The sequence below is a fragment of the Fukomys damarensis genome, unplaced genomic scaffold, assembly GCF_012274545.1.
Source record: "Fukomys damarensis isolate Sample0158 unplaced genomic scaffold, DMR_v1.0_HiC HiC_scaffold_28, whole genome shotgun sequence".
Taxonomy (NCBI): domain Eukaryota; kingdom Metazoa; phylum Chordata; class Mammalia; order Rodentia; family Bathyergidae; genus Fukomys; species Fukomys damarensis.
Genome location: NW_022900940.1, coordinates 12,838,923 through 12,851,669, shown reverse-complemented (window position 1 = coordinate 12,851,669; position 12,747 = coordinate 12,838,923). Strand labels below are relative to the sequence as shown.

The following is a 12,747-nucleotide window of genomic DNA, read 5'->3' as shown; positions in this document are numbered from 1 at the left end:
TTTTTTTTTTTTTTTTTTTGCTAAACCACCGTGTTTTCTCTGCATTCTCAAGTTAGCCACATAAAGAAGTACTGAATGGGAAGCCAACCATAAAAAGGAAAGTAGGATTGCAAAGAGAATGTGGTAGAAAGAAATATCTGACAACACTGTTACAGAGCTTTTGAATCCATATATGCCTAAAGTCATCACTTTTGGACTTTTCTATTATTTGAATTAATTCCCTTCCTCTTTTGCTTGAGCCAGTGGGTGTTAAAAGTCTTACAAACGATTTTTAATTGATATAATAGGGTGAAAGCTTATAATGGTTCCAAAAAAAATGGATGGAAAATTTTAGCCAAAGATATAAATGACCAATGAGCAATGAGGTCTCCAACTAGGAGATGAGTGTGGAGCAGTGTGCAAGAGGGCATATAGGAAAACTTATGGGTATGGCCAGGCAGTGAAGGCTTCTTATTGAAGAACATGGATTATCCTAAAGGAGACACAAAGAGAGCTGGGTTTTATTAGCACTGCAACTTGAGCTGATGATTTACTAAGCTTCAGGTTATCAATGATAACAGAGGTATAATACTCATACTTAGGGTAGTTATCATGAACTTTAAATGAAATAATACTGTACTCAGGGCCAGGCACTTGATACTTAAAAAATATTAGGTTCTTAACATATTTTATTTTTTTATTTTTTTATTTTTTTTGGTATCGGGGATTGAACTCAGGTCCTTGCACTTGCAAGGCAGACGGCAGAACCGCTGAACTAAATTCCTGGCCCTCTTAACATATTTTAATAAAAAAACTAACTTCATTTAATTCTTCTAGATATTATTTTTAGGTGTTTCATCATCCTGTATTTCTGGGAAATTACTTAATTCCTTTAAACATTTCCACATCTACCTCATTGGTTGCTATAAAGGAATAAAAATGTAAGCCATGTAAAAAGCTTTCTCTAGTCATTGGCACCTAAGTGTTCAATAAAAATCATGCAGGCCAAACAGTAGGGTGGCAAAGAAAATAGTTCTGAAGTTAAACTTCCCAGGATCAAACATATTCAAACCAAAACTGTGTCCAGGAATTAATTTTCTGTCCTCCATTAATTAGATATTTTGAGTGGGAGAAAAGCCAAGAGTTGACCTAGCCCAGACTTCTCTTGTTCATTAACAGATATTAACTTATTACCTGTTATATGCATATTCTGGGATTCGGAATCAGCTAGAAAAATACACAGGAGGATATGAAAAAACAGGATTTTGGGGAATGATCATTTTTTGCATTGTCAGATCAAAATCTTAGTTTTTTTTCTTGGTCTGTATCAAAACGTAGAATTACTCATGCAAGAGTTAAGATTAAATGCAAAATGATCAGTGCAAAAGATGCTTCAGAAACCAGATCTATAAAGTACCCATGGAAATTTCAAGTTTTTTTGACAGAAAATTTTTTCAGTAAACAATAATTACACAAGAAGCCAGAATGGAAACAGGAGAAAACATGTTGAAGAGCAAATATATTTTCATTACTACTTTTGTCTGCAATAATTTCTTCCCTCTCAGAACTAGGCCAGCATTTATTATAAATAACAAACTCCAAGATGTGAACATCACAGACTATTGGGCAGGTACTTTGTGTTAAATATTTAAGCTTCTCTCAAGGAAAGGCAGTCATGAGGCTTGGGGTATGGAGTGAAAAAGCGGGCAGGGTTTCTACCCATAGTCTACGCACACAGCAGGGCGTCACAAAGGACTTTTTGATTGATTGTGGGCTCCTGATATTTTTTACTTGGAAGTGAGATTTCTGTAAATCAAATTCTGTATCAAGCAAGGTCTCAGAAATTGAAGAATGACTCCAGATAATGTTCTGGGCTTACAATCTGGGCTCAATTCTGAACCTTAAGGAAGAGCTATGAAAATCTTCTTTCCTTTTTTGGTTTTGTTGAAACCCCAGCTACAAGAATCTTTGTACTTGGCCTCTAGCCTCCTAAGTTTGTATTTGCTCCAAACAGTTATTAGAAGACTGTGAGCCAGATAATTCTTGTCAAGGCCAAACTGAGATCTTAAAAATAATGTTTGAAGCTGGGTTTCGAAACCTAAAAAATGATTAGATCTAACTCTTAGCTCAAGAAAACTCAATCAGTATATTTTTTTCTTGGCTTTAATCCTAATAACATTACAATATGCTTGCTTCCAACATTTGAATGTTCTTTTTTGACTTTTCACACAGCAACCAAAAGCAAACCAGATACAAAGTTATTTTTACCTTAGGTTTTTCAGGCCTTAATTCTTATGTGTGCCTATGAAGGCAGGGTTTGGAGAGAGCAAGCTATTTTGATCTTTTATTAAGTTGGTTTTGTGCTCCCTGAATATACAGAAGAAAATTAATTGAAGGCAATTTGGGATTTGTCTTTTAAATATATTAAGCATACTGTATCTTCTTGGTAATACCATTAACTCCTTGAGGAAAGGATCCTGTCTTTTTGAAATTCTAACTCTATCCAGAGAGATGTATATACACATAGGTAGCTAAAGAACTTTTATTTCAGACTCCTGAAATGCCATCAACGATAGGTGTAAGCATCAGTCAAAAATCTTTTTGTCTCTTCTCTCATTTTAAAAAATAAAGTATCTAAAACTGCATTCTGAAGAATATAACCAACACATCTAACCCCATATTATGGACATTAATAATTAAATGATTCTACTGGAAAGACATATAAATTAATTTATCCTTTTTTGGCAACTACTGGGGATTCAATTCAGGATCTCATGCATGCTAGGCAAGTGCTCTAATACTGAGAGACATCTCTAACCTTTTTCATTTTGAGACAGAGTCTTGCTAAAATTGCCCCAATTGCTCTTGAAGTTGTGATCCTCTTCCCTCAGCCTCTGGAGTAGCTGGGATTAAAGGTGAGTGCCATCATGCCTGGTCAGTTTACTCCTTCTCTCTCTTTTTTTTTTGAAGCAGGGTCTTACTTGTAGTTTAGGCTGTCCCTGAACTCACCAGGTAGCCCAGGCTGGCCTTAAACTTGCAGTGATCTCTTGCCTCAGGTTGGCGCCATCATGCCCAGCTGGCTAATTTATTCTTAAGCAAGTTAATTTCATACTTGTTAATTTAAAGAAATATATTTGGTCAATAGTTTTACAAATTGTTCTTTGATATGGCAAGGAAAATATAACTAAAACATAACAAGATTACAAACACGTTTAGAATCACACACAAAAAAGCAATAGTTTTGTTCAAAAGTACAAACTAATTCATTAAAATTAATTATAACTTAGTTGTTAACATTTTGAAGGCAGGGAGTATGATTTTCTGCTTTGTATTCTCTGCAACTCAATACAACATCTTGCATACAAAGAGTTCTTAGTGACTGGGAATTTAGCTCAGTGGTTCTGTCCCCTGCCTTGCAAGCACAAGGACCTGAGTTCGATCCCCAGTAGCAAAAGAAAAGAGTTCTTAGTAAATAGTGAACTTAAGTTAGAATATATTAGGAGAGTGGTATTTCTTATTTTTTTTTTTAAGGACCAAAGTATAATTCAGTGGTTGTGTTTGCCTAGCATGTGCCAAGCCTGGGGCCTCAGGCTTGGGGCGGGGGGAGCAACCATTTCTACATACTCATAAGCCTGATGGCAAGAACTGTCTGATTCATTTTCTTTTCTAGGTCTACTCTAATAGTGCCTGGTATATTATAGGCATTCAATTATTTGTTTACTAAATAAACATATATCAATGCTTTGATTAGGCATTCAGCAATGTTTGGTCTTGAATAACTCTTCAGGCATCAATGTTTCATATAGTGCTAGCCACTTGTATTACCTGTAAATGGCCAATACGAATATAAACTTGTATTATTTGCTATAAATCAATCTGAGAGAACAATGTCTCATGTTACTGTTTTTATAACTTCTATTAAATTATTTCATCATCACAACTCTAGAAAAAAGAAAGGGTAGAGAGGGTCCAAAATTTATAATAGGTGTGAAAAGGGCTATACATTTTAAAATTTATTTTTATTTTGCGGATGAAGAAACAGCTGTGTGAAATAGCTAAGATGACCAATTTATTTGGCTCTCAAACAGCCTTTGGATGTTTTATATATTGATTTATTTATTTAGGGCAGGGTCTTGCTATGTTGCTCAGGCTGGCCTAAAATCCCTGAAGTGTTGCTCCGTAATACCCGGGATTACAGACATCTCCCACGTACCTGGCCTTCAGGGTTTTTTGTTTTCGCTTTTCCGGATACCTTAGGAAACTTTTAGGCCCCAGTCAGGGGGTGAGAAAGTAAGAGAAAGGGCTTGAGACAGTAATAGCAGTGAGCATTTACTGAGTTTATAAATGAACCACAAATTGTATTTTATATGTAATTCTCAAAGCAAATGGAAAGAATGGTATTGTTAAACTGTACACTGGTGGACTGTAAGGCTTTGCAGGAGGTAATTTGTATCTGCCTGAGATCTCACAGTGAGAGACCTCTGAGTCCAGTGGCTGTTTTTTAGGACACCAGGATGAGACCGAATAATAGGCCTTAGCCTTATTTTACCTATAAGATTCTGACATTACAATAGTAACTGATTTGCCCTAGAACTCTAAATGAGTTGCCAGGACAGAACGGACCAAAAAACCAGGATGTCAGAGCTATTTCCAAGGGCCTGAAGAAGGTCTGTCTTTCACTTCAGAGAAATGCCATTGTACGGGCAGAAGAGGACAAAATCCTTGCTGAGCTGTTAACGACACCAGGAAAAGACCGAAGCTTGTGCATGTAAATTTTCTCACTTGCCAGTAACCGGGGGAAAAGTCAAAAGAGCCTCGCAGCTTCAGTCAGTTTGAGAGCCAGGACTACTGGAGAAGCTGCGCACCATCCCGTCGGGTCCCGCCCCCGGGCGCTGCTCGCCGCGCGCCGGGTCTACTAGCCCCGCCCCTACCTGGAAGGGCTCTGGTCCCGCCCCTGGGGGCCACGCGCTAACAGGCAAGTTCTCCTGGCCTTGAGCTATATCCAGCTGTTTTGTCCGAACTTCAAGCTCCTCCTCACGGGCTGCCATCCAGAAAGGCGACTCGTTCTTCACAGATTCCTTAAATGTTTATCCGCCTCTCGCTTCACTTCCTACCCCGACAGTCCGGCGCCTAGCAGAGGATGCTGGGAGTTGTGAGTTCCCATGGCCCCACTGCCTCATGGGAGCTGTAGTGTTTCCTACTCGTCGCCTAGGGCCTGTCAGGGCGTCGTGTCCCTCAGCTTTCCTTCCTTGAATTTTTTTGGTCTGACTATCCCTGTTTCAGCCACATGTGCAGCCGATAATTTCAAAACAATGTAAGGTACGGACACAATTGTTGGAACACAAATGAAATGCTTTACTTTTCCCTAGGAGCGTTAGGGAGGGTACTTCAGAGGGGAGGCATCTGTGAAGGTTTTTGTGGTCTTAATAGACACTTGCTAGACTCAGCGGATGGGAAGTCTAAACGGTGGAGAAAAATACACACTAGGGTTACTAAAGAGCTGGAGCTTGCGGGCAGTTGGATGACACGGGGTAGTGTTTGTTCCGGGTGGGAGAATAGACTTTGGGGAAGCCATAGGCATTTGTGTTGGGTATGGCCCTCTCCGTGATAAAGTCAGGTTATCCTTTCTGTTCACCACCCACAGTGTGGGAGAGAGAAGAGAAAAAAAAAGTAAAACAAACAGAATGCTAATAAAAATGCTAATGGTAAAAAAATGAAAAGTGAAAACTGGCCCTTGTTCTTGGGCAAACACTGTACCACAGAACTATTGCTCTTCTCTCTGATTGTCTTGCTTTTCTTCTTGAAATTTCCTTTCCTTGCAGCTTTTGTGGTGCCCCTGTCCTAAATGTGATTCCGCAGTACTTTTTCCTCTTAATATTGTCCTAAGATAAAATTACAACAGTTTAGAGCCAGGCACATGCCTCTAATTCTAATACTGGGGAGGGTGAGGCAGGAGGATAATTGCAAGTTCAAGGTCACTCTGGGCAACATATGAGTTCAAGCCCAGCCTGAAGTACATAGCAAGATCCTGTCTCAAATAACAAGCAAACAAAGAAAAAACCCTACAACAGTTTAAAGATTTTAATTGACTATATTTTCAATTTCACAATTGAGCAATACTTCATTCCATAAAATAGAGTAAGCATTTTAATGGGCTGAACAGAAGAGATTGGTGTAACAGACAGAAAAGGTCTGGGGAAAGAGAAACTAACGGGTCCATTTAAAATTTAAAATTCTGTAGGTAGGTACAGGAAGACAGAACAAGAGGAAAATGACTGGTTAACATTAGGTTACTTTTTTGCATGTGGAAGGATTAAGGCAGGGGAAATTTATTATGATCATGTCAATTGAAACTGGCCTGTTTGGTAAATTTGGTTATTATCTAATCCCTGATTTCTCCAGAAGATCAGATAAACAGCTTTTGTTTCACTTTGGTGATTTGAAACCTTAGTGTGATTCTGTTTTGATTCTTAGTCTGGTCTGTGCAAAAGCTTAATCCAAAATAATGGCCTCCTACAATTTATGTTTAACAGCACCTTTTTGTCATTCTTAGGCCTGTAGCTGTCACTCAAGAGTTCCATTCTTGGTCCTTTTCACACTATTCTGAGCATACCCCATAATAGCATCCGCTCATGGTTTCATAAATAAAGGTTTGAGATCAGAGGTTAGGGTGTGGCAAAGGCTGGCTGGGGACAAAGGCTGACATTTTAATTAGAAGATCCCAGACACATGTGTAAAACAGTTCCCAAAGCCCTGTGGGAGGACTTTTCTGAGAACTCTAGCAGGTTTTCAACTGGATGGCCTAGACCTAATGTCACCCTGAAGCATGGGATTTCAGTACTGCCTCTCAGGACTGGTATGTAGAAATTCTTGCAGGTTTCCTCCTTATGTACACAAAATAAAAGGACACATGGACGCCATGAAGGCTTTCCATAATAGCCCATGCTATGTTTCCCAGATGCAGTGTATAGTACTATTATCTTTGGTCTTAACCCATCTTTCAATTTACTTGGCTCAGGCTTGCTCTGTAGAGCCAGTTTCTCTCCCACTCTTCAATTTTGCTTTCTTGAGTAAACTTTGCAACTGCTTTTTGCCTGTTTCATTCAGTTGTTTGTTTGAGGCAAGAACCTGGAATCCAACTCTAGGTGAGCAACCCCAAACACCATGGTGTTTAGTTGGTGAGCCGCTTTTTAGATACAAGCTTCCCCAAAACAGGATTAGGACTCAGCATTTCTCCTTCACTCTGGTTATCTACATCCTACTAATTATCGGGCAGTTTTACTTTCTGTATTATAAGCTTTTTAAAGCTCAAAACAACCTGAGTTGACTTGTTCTACTGCAAGTCTTTCTTTTCCTTCATTAAAATAAACTGGGAGAATAATTTATTGATTATCTAACAGAACTATCAAACAAACCAAAGATTTCCTTATATTTCTTCCATGCCTCAGACCCTCCATAACTAAGAATTTAGTTGTCAAGTCTTGTTGATTCTGCCTTTTAACATTTTTCATTTAAATTCCATTTACTTAGTCCTAGGCTCTCATTTCTTGCTTGACCTATCAAAATCACTTTTTAAAAGTCTGTCATTTGCTATGCCCTCAAATATCGGTTACTGCCATTGCTATACTTATTTTTTAATATGCACATACAAGTATTATATTCTACTGCTTAAAACTGTTTCTCTATATTTTCTCTCAAAGTCTAACCTTTATATTCTGCCTTTTAAGGCTCATAAAATCTAGATTGTGGGCTGGGGATTTAGCATGGTGGTTCTGCTGCCTGCTTTGAAAGTGAAAGGTCCTGAGTTCAATTCCTGGCACCAAAAAAAAAAGAAAAAAAAAACTAGATTGTACCTATTTCTTAGGTCTCTGTTGCTGTTAATTGTTTTGAACCTTTCTATCTACCGACATTTTTGCAGGAAGTTATGTTACTTAGACCTCTGTTCCTTTATTCGCATTATTTTCTTGTCTTATTCCTTTACTGCATATTTTATACCTACTCAATTCAAGTGTCCCAATACTTGTATCTTTCCTGAGTGTTATTGATAGCATTGGTTATTCTCTTTACATTGATTCTTCCTCTTTATAAACCTTTGCTTCTTGTCTCTACAACTCTTTTAGTACACTCCTAGGTAAAACCCTCTTACTGAAAGGACACACATACTCAATACATGTACATGTATATAGGGAAGGGAGAAAGGGAAGCATTTTAATTTAAAATGATTTTGGTACATATATTTGCTAGTCTTTGTATATCTGAGCAAGAGTTTGTATGTGTGTATATGTAGTCTATTGACTAGAGTTTCATGTTATATTTACTCAGTGATGCAGTTTAGATATCTTTAAAGCAGTGCTGGGACTGGGGGTTTAGCTCAGTGGCAGAGCATTTTCCTAACATCTTGTTCATTGCCCTAGGTTCAATCTCCAGCACTGCAAGGAAAAAGAAGTTCAAAGTAACGCAAGAATTATAAGGTATGGAAGCAATCTGAGACTATCTGACCACATACCTCCTGTGCTTTATGTTATGCTTGCACCGTCTCCAATGGCATAATTTTTTTGTGTGGCTTGCTTTTTTCTTTTGAAGTCTTTACAGAGTTCCAGTTAGACATCATAGAGGAGAGAAACTCTTTGCACTCATAGTTCATCATCATTTTCATAGCTAATTATACTAACAGTTATACCAAGTGTTAATAGTTTTGGGAACATACAAAAAATAATGTTTACAAATGTCAGTATTTATGAGCAGGTAATAAAGTCACTGAATTTTGTACTGAAGTACACATCTGGCAGAAAAGTCTTTTGAGAGCAGGTGTACAGAGGGAAAGGGAATGACTGTTCTATATGGGAAAGACCAAAATGTAATGTTTAGGGTCACAGGATATGAGCTCAGACATGCTTTCATAGTTTCTTTGTCCCTGAGACATAGTACCTGACACAACTTAAGGGAAGAGAGATTTATCCTGGCTCATGGTTATGGTCTATTGTTGTGTGTCTCCTTGGCAGGATGGCATGGCAGAGGAAGAGCTGCTTGTGTCAGTTGAGTCCAGGAGAGAGTTAAGGGAGGACCTGCTAAAGGAGATAACACTTTTTCAGGTCACACCCACAATGACCTGCCTTTCCTGCCAAAACTCACCTTCTAATAGCAGTCAGCTATACTGTGCTGCCCCACATTTGAGTGCATGAGACTTTGGGGGGACATCTAGGTATAAACTAACATGTGCCTCATGTTCAAACTTGGTCACTTTCTGACCAAGGACAAGAATACCTAGCATTTATTGGGCTGTTATTATATGCTAGACCTTGTCTAAAGAGTTTTATATGTACCAGTCCATGTATTCATCATAATAAGATCCTTGAAACCTCCACCATGAGGTCTTTTAAGATTCAACTAATGTTCAAATTCACAGGACTATCACTCGCAACACTGGGCATTAAGTTCACTCAGGCTAGAGCTACAACCAACCAGCAGAGAGGCCTCAGATGTCTCCATGTGAATAGTGCTGGCATCTGTCCATATAGTAGGTCATAGAACTGCCTGCGAGCTTTATTCTTTTTCTTTTTAGGTGGTTCAAATGGAAGGCGAAATCCTCCTTAATGGGATCTGAAGGGAGCATCCTGAATTAGAAGCCTTGCGCATTGGGAGCCATAGACTTCAAGGTAGTCACCTACTAATTGCTTAATCTGGTATAGTTGTGTACTTTTTTGTTCCCTTGAAAAGGAAGATGGTCAATTACATAATATAATTTTCTGCTTATAATTAAAAGACATATAAGTTTTAGTGAATTGCTGTGGAACTTTAGAAGTAGGAAAAGTTACTTCTAGCTGAGATCAGGGAAAGCTTCATGGAGAAAAGACAATTTGCCATAGGCCTTGAAAATAGATAGGATTTGGGACAATTAGAAAAGGGTGTTTCAGGCAGAAGGAAACTTAGTTGCAAATGAATAAATAATGTGTATAGGAAAGAGAAATTTCTGATTGGCCAAAGATAAAGTTCATTTCATTTTTCAGGAATTATAAATGATAAGAAAATTTGGGATTATTCAAAGAACATCCTGCCTTTTTTCATCTCTTCCTCCCATCTTTTTTCTTTCTTGATATTTTGAGACAGGGCATCACTGTGCAGTTCAGACTAGCCTTGAACTCCCTATTGTAGGTGAGGGTGGCCTCATGCTTCAGTCTGCCAGATGTGTGTGCTGCCATGATGGGCTTCTGATCTTTCATTTTAAGAAACATTCTTGAATATTGATGATGTACACAGTGCTGTGTTTACCAATTTGGAGAATATACACATGAAGAAGACGTGATGCCTTAGGGAGGCTTGCAATCTTACAAATAAGTACGTGCATACAGAAAATAAATAGAACTATAAGAATATTATAAAGAAAGGATCATAAGAGCTGTGAGCAGAACCACTTCTTTCTGTTTGTATCTTGCTTTGCCATTTTGATTTTGCCTTCTTGGTAGTACTGTCTGCCTTTTGTACAAATGTTTTGAAGGGTCCATTTTATTTTATAAAGCTGTCAATAGTGTTTGAAGAGTAAGATATTCAGTTCATGTTGGGCCTTCAGTCTAATTTGCTGTTAAAGGATCCAAAAGTATTTTATAGAGTGTGAGATTAAAATAATGAAAGAATATTTGTAGGGTGATATAAGCAATCTTCAGAATGACAAGTAGCTTAACATCTTTTTCAGGTCTAAAAACCTATCTTATTTTCTCCAGACATTTGCTCTTCACTGACCAGGAGCCTTGATCTTTAGAATTTGTTCTGAAAGCTATTATAGCTAGCTGGTGAAAAACGTATCTTGATACATAATGAGGTGTCCAAATTGACTGCTATAAATAGGCTCTGGACTAGAATATTACATTAGTTATTTAAATTTATTTTGGCTTTTCACTGGCAGAAGAGAAATTAATCTGGTCAGTAATAAATTGAATAAAAGGAAAACAATGAAGTATAATACAACTAGCATTCTATACATTGAATTATATTTGGATAAATTTTGGGAGATAACTATATGATATTTCTGTTTTTATGATTTAAAAAAATTTGACAACATGGTCTTTAATTGGTATGTTTTAATCATGCTCTTTTTTTTCATGGCCAGGCTTTTAATATTCTGTGTGGCTTTTCAGAAGCCATTGTTTCATCGACATCTCATAGCTTTATCTGAGCTTCATTTTCTGGGATGTACTTTACAGTTAATGATGAAAGGACTAAAGGCAGCAGAAATTATATATTTGCTAGTGTCACTGACAGCATGAATAGTATAGTTTGAAATATCTTTGCTTTCCAATGGGAAACACCACTGCTACACATTAAGTAGGTATAATGTAGGTATTGGAGTTTCTTATCAAATGAGATTGTGTAAATGAAATCAATTTGAATAGAACAAAGCATAATAGTTGATATCTTTGGGAATTTTTGTCCAGCTTGGTGACATTTCTCTGTAGGAATATGCCAGCCTCTACCCAACCCATTTCAGGAGTGGGTTTCTTGGCGGTCATGTTTATGTGACATGGTTAGACTCATGCATTTGACTTTTAGGTGCACACTTGATTCAAGCTAGGATTCAAGTGGATTCTCATAAGAAGGAGCTGGGGCTGAATAACTGCTGAAACAGTATCATTTGAGACTCTGAGGTAGCTTTATATGGAGAAGCAGAGAAAAAAAATCCTTCCAAGAGAAAAACAAAGCAGATGAGTAAAAAGGAGAATTAGTTTTTGATAGCTGTTTCTGGTTTCAGTCACTTTTTGATTCAGATGACATACTTGTGTTCTTATAACAAACTCTTTCTTTGGATTTAGGTTAAATCAAGAAATTTCTGTTACTTTGGTCAAGTATTTTGACTAGTAAAAAGGTACTGTGTACACTTACGATGACATTTTTACCATTACTATTATTATTTTGGTATCAAGAATCGAACTTGGGACCTTGTGCTTGCAAGGCAGGCAGCGGCACCACAGAGCTAAATCCTGGCTCTATTATTATTATTATTATTAATTATTATTACTAATCAATTGAGAAAAGGTTGTGCTATGTGATTTAGGCTGGCTTTGAATTCACTATGTAGCCCAGGCTGGACTCAAACTTGTGACAGTCCTCCTGCCTTAGCCTCCTGAGTGTTGGGATTACAGGTGTGTGCCACCATGCCCTGACTTACTATTGTTATTAGAAGGTGTGGGCTGGATAATTAGCTTTTATGCTCTGTATGGAAGTTAGTTGATGTCTATGAGTTTTTGTTCATTGAAATAATGAATGGGTAAGTTATTTTTTTTAACCATTTTGTCTATCTGATGTGGTTTTATTAAAGAATACCGCTTCCAAATAATATGGAAAAAAAATTAGACTATCAGAAAGAAGTAAGAGGTATGAAATTTCCTAGTGAAATATATACTAATATAGTAATAAAAGTTAATACTTATATTATAGATAATTTGGGGCCAGTATTGTTAAAAATACTAAAATTTAAAGTAAATTGGACAGAAAAGAATGTCTTTTTAGCAGCTGAAATTTTATGGCAAAGTAGATCATTTTACCATAAGAAAAAATATGGCAAGCGATTAAAATAACTTCAGTTGTATCTTACAAAATTGTGATCCTGTATTATTTATGCTTCTCAAATGATTTTTGTATTTGAACTGCTAGTAAATATGTTTTTTTATTGAATTTATTGGTACATTCTAGGTAGACAGTACAGTTACATTCATTACTGGGATCTTGTACCTTTACATGCCAGATCTTGGTTCTCATTTTTTTTCCTTTTCCCCT

The 12,747-nt window shown here is 37.3% G+C and overlaps 1 protein-coding gene and 1 long non-coding RNA gene across 3 annotated transcripts in view; one reads left to right on the top strand and one right to left on the bottom strand.

Moving 5' to 3' along the window:
- The window catches only part of LOC104851526 (histone-lysine N-methyltransferase SETMAR), a 74,085-nt gene extending 68,953 nt beyond the window's left edge, over positions 1–5,132 (bottom strand). For both annotated transcript variants that reach the window (XR_777235.3, XM_010608723.3), the window contains exon 1: positions 4,911–5,132. Coding sequence is in view for 1 of the 2 variants with exons in the window: in XM_010608723.3 (XP_010607025.1) it covers positions 4,911–5,027 (117 nt within the window). In the remaining variant the exon portion in view is untranslated. The remainder of the gene's footprint in view (positions 1–4,910) is intronic.
- A 90-nt stretch (positions 5,133–5,222) lies between these two features.
- Positions 5,223–9,611, top strand: LOC104851525. The gene is made up of 3 exons (XR_777233.2): positions 5,223–5,298; positions 8,394–8,450; positions 9,542–9,611. It is a non-coding gene; the product is annotated as an uncharacterized LOC104851525 (long non-coding RNA).
- The last annotated feature ends 3,136 nt before the right edge of the window (positions 9,612–12,747 follow it).